Source organism: Halyomorpha halys, unplaced genomic scaffold (assembly GCF_000696795.3).
Source record: "Halyomorpha halys isolate HHAL.00 unplaced genomic scaffold, Hhal_1.1 Scaffold2246.1, whole genome shotgun sequence".
Lineage (NCBI taxonomy): Eukaryota > Metazoa > Arthropoda > Insecta > Hemiptera > Pentatomidae > Halyomorpha > Halyomorpha halys.
Genome location: NW_027109453.1, coordinates 35,195 through 43,395, shown reverse-complemented (window position 1 = coordinate 43,395; position 8,201 = coordinate 35,195). Strand labels below are relative to the sequence as shown.

Here is an 8,201-nt window from a genome sequence, read left to right as displayed (position 1 = left end):
ATGTACTAAAAATCAGTAGTTAGTAAATTTTGGCAACTACCATGAAAACTACAACAAAGATAAACCTCATAAACTACTTTATACCACATTGAACTGGCTTTTATTTGAGTATTAATAGATATTGGTACATCTCATGGTTCCTGAGATATAAATTCACGAACTACTGATTTTTCAGGACATTTTTTATGAAATGTTGCTTTTAAAATAACTTTATCTTGAGAACTATTGAACGTGAGCTCTGTTAAGGCTCATATCTTAGCAAATTTACTCTACTGTAAATTATGTTTTAATAGGTTTTCTATTGTTGTTGGTAGTTTCAAAGATGGCAGGGTGAATGAAAACCAAAATTTTTTTTTGAACATTTTAAAACAGCCACCATTTTGTATTTCCCCTAACTATGCTTGGCAGATTCATCAATTTTAACTAGTAATTTTCATTAAAGTTATCAAAAATTGGGGTGAAATAACTGACTTTTTACAAGGCCCTTGTATTACTTAAATTATTAAAAACTAAAATGTGCAAAATAGGACAAATAAAGAGCAATATCTTGTAGACAAACTTTATTTGAACTATTATTTAGCAAACTGTTCCCTTGGACATTTCTTAAAATTCTTTGTTAATCTGCCTATGACTTTTGTTTTCTAACCAATATAATTTTTTTTTTTAAGTTACAGAAACACTTATTCGAAAAAGAAAATTTTGTGATACAATTCTAATCACTTTTACTTTGTTTAACATTTAATTAAAATAAATCATTATTAATAAGCATTTCTTCATAGAAACAAAGTTTTAATTGAAAAAAATATTAACAATAAATAAAGAAAAAAAAAATACCTCCTCCATTATATGTCGAGAAGGCATTTAATAATTAATTCATAAAATTACTTTATGATAATAAACGGAGTCATTAAGTAGTCAATTACTTCTCGTGATAATTAAGCTAAGTTAACTTAAATAGCAGTTTTGGTAGATTAAAAAATATATTTACATTTTATGGCCTTGCTAAAATTGCACTGAGGAGTAAAAAGAAGAAAATAGTATGAAAAAATTAAGAATAAAAATTTATACAGCATTAGTTATAAACCCCACAAAAATGTTTTTAGTTATAACTTTTTACAATTCAATAACAAATAATTTCAACTTCATTCAGAAATAAAATTAAAACATCTTCAATTCCCTTTTAAGATAAAATTCAACATTTAAAATTGAGTGAATGGATCACGGTTACTACGCTAAATAAAAAAATTTGAATTCGCAATATCACTTTCAACATAAAAAAAAATTACAACATACATATATATTACAAAAATGTATTACATCCAAATTTTATTAGAAAGAGGTACATTTCTAGTTAAGAGAATAAAATAAAGTTTTAAAACCTGCAATTTTTGTTATCATTACATGCTATATACTTTCCCCTTACAATGTACATATTGAGTTCTGAAAAAACAGGTACATTAAAAGAACTTTCTCTCACGTTCAACGTTTTCACTACATTATCATTTGTAGGATCTTATAAATATCAATATTGCTATGTTAAGAGTAAAACAGAAGACCCAAATTAGAAAGAGAAGAAATACATCAACAATGGACATTCCATTTTTTTTTCTTATAAAAAATTATTTCCAAATTTTTCCAAAAAGGGTATTTTGTATGTACAAAAAATATAAAGTTTGTGTTTCCTAATAAGCCATGGAACTCGCTCAAGCAGCGGCTTCAACTTCCATACTCGCAGCTTCCTCTTTTACTGCCTTCTTCTTTTTCTTCTTAGCGGCCTTTGGGTTGGCAGAGCAGTAGAGGAGGGACTAAAATAAGAAATTAAGTATTATCGAATAGAACATAATTTTTAACAAAAATATCAAATTAGTTAGTATAAATTAAATAAGAAAATATTGTTAAGGAGTCCTCAAACATTTAGTATAGAACATCTAAGATGAGTTTGCCTGTGGGTAAAGAGAGGGGAGAGATGCGAAGTGGCAAACATTTTCCCACCAATGGTGGTCCCACAATCTTAAGAACTTGACCCTCCATCTTGGTTGGGACAGATTGGTTACCTCTGGATAACAGTCACACAGGTTATATTAGGCAGGCATTGGATTGAGGACCAGCTAATCTAACTAAATACCCTTTCTGCTAAGACGGTTTTTTTTTTTAACCCTTTTATTTTTAAACAAAAAAATATGGATTTTATTAAGTTCATGAGATGCACTTCGTCATGTACTTATTATATGTATCAAACAGGTATAATAGGTACAATAAGGAGATATAATCCAAATTTAATGTGGGTTAAAACACAAGCCATAAGATAAAATTTGAAGACAGGTAAGAGAATAATTAAAAGTATTAACAAATATAAGTGAAATTAATAGAACTGAGATATTATCAGAATTACGTCCTAAGAAAACATCAAGGATTATCAGTTTATATAAAATAATGTCATCATATAATATCTCAAACAAATCTAAAGCTCACCTACACAAAAATATCATCTCCTCACATCAATATATAGTCAGTTATTAACATCTCTTTATAACTTTTGTTTTCAAATTAATTTGTTATTTATGAAGTGACAATTCCCCCCTCCCACTGTTCAATAATCCGAATTTTTGACGTGAGTTCAGACTAACGAGAAATCTCAGTAAATAAATTTAGGGATAATTTATAATGTAAGCAAAGAATTCAATATACCTTCAGTTCAGGATCATCTATACTGTATTCCGAAGAGTATAGTTCACTTTCAAATTGTAGACCTGTTATACGATGCGGACCATTAGGCATTAACAATACTGTGAATTTGAATTGCACTACTGTTTCATCTATAAAAAAAATAAATAGCAGAATTTAAATTTTTTACAAACATTAACAAAAATACTATTACTACTAATAAAAAACTTAAACCTTACTTGGCTTTTCATAAAGCACTTGAAATGGTTCAATAAGCTTATGGCTAACGCACTCGTTCACTCCCATGCGTGCTTTTTTTTCATCTGAAAAACTTCTTAGAGTAAAAGGCATTGAACCATGTTTTTCCCTAACCTCTGAATAGAAAGTCCTCGAAGCTTTCAACTTTAGCTGGTATGTTTCATCCGTTTTTTTGTAAACAGAAACTCTGGTATCCATTTCTTTACCCTAAATGACAATAAAACATACAAAATTAAAACTTATTTCTCCTAAGCAATAAAAAAAGAGCACAAAAGTTCAGAAACAATAATAAATTATTATACATTTTCTAATAATTACAAAACAAAATAAATTAACAAAAATCATACGACTTATATTTGAAAAAGAAATAGTTTAAATATTGTTCAAATAAAATAAATTTTATCCTATTATTAGTCTCAAAACACTCTTCATTTCTTTAAAAGTCTAACGTTTCGGCCATCCTCAAGGACAATCTATAACAAAACAACTTTTATTATACATAAGAAGATGGTCAGGGTTGCGGTCAAAAGAGAAACAAAAATATTTTACAACTATTTATTTTCAGACGTTTCTATTTTTGTTATTAATAACTATTTTTGTTTCTCTTTTGACTGCAAACCTGACCATCTTCTTATATATCAATTTTTACGGTCAACTATATATACATATAAACTTTTATTATACATTGATTTTTAACAAATAGCATTATTATTAATAATATAGCATACCTTTCAATAACAATTTACACTGAAATCAATAATTTAAAAACTTTTTGTAGGCTATCCTGCCCAGGCCACCAATTTCATGAATATATCAACACAGCAATGATATAAAAAAAACAAACAAGGATATAAGCATACAGCCAAAAACCAACACATAATCGATTTTGATAATAAGAATAAGAATACAATAATTTTACATAAGGAAAACAATAAATTCAAAAAAAAAAATACTTTCATCAATTTATACATCAGAAAACATTAATTATACACAGAATTTTAAAACAGACACAAGAAATTTGAACCAATACTATGCTGAGATTTTAAGCAAAATTAATTTATGAAAAATATGGGAAAAAATTAATGTTAATATAATTATAATTAACTTTGATATGAATTTGAATAATAAAAGAAATAGGAATTTGGACAAAAATGCAGTTTGAAATAAATCAATTATATGCCTGACCTGAGTGTATGGAAGGTAACAAATATTGTTGTGATGAAGTATAATAGTGTAAATTGATTGTGATTAATTTAATGGAAAAGTAACTAAGTAGGTAATTATACATGATCTAAGGATTGCTAATTGGTAAAATAAAATGATTCCTTAATGTTTTATTATCTGATAAGGTAATTTTGACTGAAATTGGTGACCAGGGCCTGCAAAAAGCTTTTAAATTATCGATATCAGCATAAAATTGTATTTAAGGTATGATATTTTATTAATAATAATGCTGTTTGTTAAAAATCAATGCATAATACTGTTATGTGATAGACTGTCCTTGAGGATGGCCCAAACATTGGACTTTTAAAGAAATAAAGAGTGTTTTGAGACTTAAATTGGATACAATTTATTTTATCTAAACAATGATAACCAGCCTCAAGAAAGTGAGAATATATATAAAGAAATATATTAAATAAAAAAATACAAGACCGACATAAGTTTCGATAATAGTCATTGATGCTAGATTTAGAATCTTTTTTCTTTTTACATATTTATTGAACAGAAAAACAACTCTTCTACTGGTGACAATACCCAAGCACCTTATTTATCAACTTCTATATTCTTTCTTTATAAAATTTTGGAATACTCACAATAATGAATCCCAAGTCATAAGAAGTTGGCTCATACTCATGTGTTTTAATGGAGTATATGCACGCTAGACTTTAGTAAAACAACTTTTGGACATAAGAATTGCTTAAACTTGGGCCCCCATTGAAGAAACATTTTCATCAAGCATTGGTGGCTTGGAAGCACATAGGACGACATTGTGTTATCAAGAGAGGTTACATATCTAGGTTGCATTTGGAGTGGTGGAAAGGGCTCTATCACCTTGGATTGCCCTAAACTGTTTAGTACTGTCCTAGCTTGTACCAGCAACGATCGTTTTAAAATCTGCCTTAAGGATTTTTACAATCCTTCAAATGTTTTTATTATAGAATTTATTAATACTTGAGTATTATTATATTTTATGCACTTCCAATAACAAATTTCACATGTTTAAAAAGTTTTTTTTTATTAATGAAAATATATTTTTTAAAATTGTTTTGGATTATTTCACATCGTTTAAAATGTTTATAGGAAATTTAATGATATACAATAACTTTAAAATCATTCAGTAAAAAAACATTCATGAATCAGCTGATTGCATACAATGGAAACTGATAAACACCTGGAAATTTAATTAAAATGGGGTTTTAATGTAATCAAATCACTTAATACACGAATTTTAATAATGCACGAATACAAATTTGACTTTAGAAAGACCAAATTTGTTTCCTAATTTCTAAACATAAAATGTGAGTAAAAGTTCTGATTATGAGGAATAACATTTTTTTTTTAATAGCCTACACTAAATACAAAGCTTCCCCATCTTGGATAGGGAGAAAATAAAATTAACCATTTTGTATTAATAAACTTAATTCATTACAATTAACAAAATTGTTTTGATATATGCATGTATCAATTCATTTTTTAAGGATTTGTTTATACCTGTTACCCCCTTCTAAGGGAGACCTAAATTAGCAATGGATGTAACTACTAACAGCTAAAATTGCCATAGAAATGACACTTATTCATGAATGAACCATTGATAAATAAATATCGTATCCATGGCAATAGTAGCTATTAGTTTCAACTATAGCTAATTTTTGCCCAACAGTGGTTTCAATGCATAAATAAAGTTTAAGATAATAATAAAAATAAAGCTTAGCAACACGAAGGTTCAATGCCGATACCACCAATCACATCCATACATCTTTCCTGTAAGGCCCTCCCAACCAAAAACTATCAAATCAGTCCAAACACAATCCTACCCCTCGGGTGTTTACTTATAAAGTTTAAGATACAAAAATCAAATCCACTTACCACTCCTTCACCAGAACTGACAAGTACATCCATTGCATAAACTTCATGTGTTTCTAAATCAAACTTTTCATGTTCCCTCCTTTGAGCGTCTGTTGGGTTCTGAATTATCGTCTTTTCTCCATCAATTTTACCTTGCTTCAACTGATGAGAAAGCATACCTTCAATAGGTTTGCATTTGTATGCTTCGCATACTTTTTGAACAGCATCAGTTACTGTATATGTCTGAAAATAATTATAGAATTTTTAATTAAATATTTTTAATAAATATATTCATTTTGATGTTAATGTGACAAACTATATGAAATTTATTTGAGGAAAAGGTAAATTCGTTTAAATTAAAGGCAAAACTATTACACTAACTTTAATTTATAAAAGAAATGCTGACATTTCGGCTAAAACACCACCCTCAGAACAAAAATGAATATACTAGAATGTGTAAATAAAATTTTTGTTCTATGTTGTAAGTTAAAACTAGAACATTTTGTATATAAATTAAAATTTATGAAATAGTTTGGCCTTTAAATTTATATAACACGATTACATTTATTTAAGGGGCACTCGTAGCGCAGTGGTTAAGACAGTCTTGCCAATTTGATGTCTATTAACGGTGCCAATTCGAATCTGGCCTGGGGCATTGACTTTTTTATTGAGTGGCGGTCCCACAAAATAAAAAACTTTGACCCCCCAACCATGGTTAGGACTCCAATGGGAGTCTTCGCCGAAAAAAAAAATTAAAAAATAAATGTATCTATTTTAAAAAAATCTTAATGAGACTATATAAATTCAAACTTATCAGCTATGGAAAAAACAGCCTTTAAAATAATGGCAATGTTAACTTTGTATTCTTTAATAAGCACCTTTGTTCTTTTATAACCTAAAAACCTGCTACATGAAGGGTCAGGGGTTCAGTACTTGGTAAGGAAGTACTATTTCTAGACCAACAGTTGTTGCCCACGGAGATTGGTCAAAAATCATGCTCAATTGTTCTTTTATGCCTCATCATAATATTTATTGCAACAAATAATTACTCCAACTCACTACAGTAAATTTGAAGTTGCATCCCTCATTTTGTAAAATTTTTCTGATTTATCCACTTAGAATCACATATTTGGTCTCAGAGGACTCGCAAAGCAAAGAGAAATCTTGACATAATTATTATGACTAATTACCATATTTTTTTTTTAATCTGAATTAAAACGAGTCGATTGATGATCACTTAATTAACAATAAATAATAACCTGGTTTCCTGGTTTCAATAATCTCAATGCAGCTTGCGAAGCATAATGAGCGGCTAACATGGCATCAGCTTTACGCCCGGTGACTTTATTAGACTCACTCGCTCCTAAGACAATAGTATGAGCGACGACAGCAATGAAACCATCTACATGTGCCCCCAAATCACTGTAAAATAAAAATATAATTATAATTACAAAAAAAAAGTAAATTAATTTGGCTAAGTGAATAAAAGTTCTTTAAATAATAATAAATAAATAACTCACACTTTAACTACATCTTGATCCTTTAATATAAGGTCTGGTTCACTTTCTAATGGTGAAAAGTGGCATATGCAATTATTGACAGAGATACAAGTAGGAAAAGCTATACCTGTTGAAAATAATATAAAATTAATGTTGGTTTATTATTGGTATTTACAAGTTAATAATTATTATTTATTAACAAACGACTGTTAAATTAATGGAATTGAGATATTATCAGAATTACGTCCCAAAAAAAACATCAAGGATTATCAGTTTATATATAAAAATATTTTCATCACATAATATCTCAAATCTACAGCTCGTACAAACACGCAAAAACAATTATGTAAAATGGATACCGCTACAAAACTATTAATAACATTGCAATAGACTACTCTGGTCAGTAAAAGAATGTAGTATCTTAAAAATATCATTTTCGTTATTTTTACACCAGTCTTCAGGAAAAATTGTTCTATATTCTAAAACTGCTAAAAAATATAGTAAATACAAATTTTCTTAAAATTTAGTATGTTTAGTCCTAGGCAACTGGTTTACTAATTAGAAACATTATTAACTTGTTACAGTTTAGTAAAAGCGCAGTAACCACATATCACTAACTGCACATTTACTGAGCAAATGACAATTACTGTGTGGAATAGAGATATTATCAGAATTACGTCCCAAAAAAAACTTCAAGGATTATCAGTTTATATA

The 8,201-nt window shown here is 28.3% G+C and overlaps 1 protein-coding gene across 1 annotated transcript in view; it reads right to left on the bottom strand.

Moving 5' to 3' along the window:
• Positions 1-545: 545 nt before the first annotated feature.
• LOC106691326 (proliferation-associated protein 2G4) overlaps positions 546-8,201 on the bottom strand; it is a 17,732-nt gene continuing 10,076 nt past the window's right edge. The window contains exons 3-8 of the mRNA XM_014437058.2: positions 7,509-7,614; positions 7,248-7,410; positions 6,010-6,231; positions 2,904-3,129; positions 2,689-2,816; positions 546-1,805 (exon numbers count right to left, since the gene is read on the bottom strand). Of these exons, the coding sequence (XP_014292544.1) occupies positions 1,704-1,805; positions 2,689-2,816; positions 2,904-3,129; positions 6,010-6,231; positions 7,248-7,410; positions 7,509-7,614 (947 nt within the window). The 3' untranslated portion in view covers positions 546-1,703. The remainder of the gene's footprint in view (positions 1,806-2,688; positions 2,817-2,903; positions 3,130-6,009; positions 6,232-7,247; positions 7,411-7,508; positions 7,615-8,201) is intronic.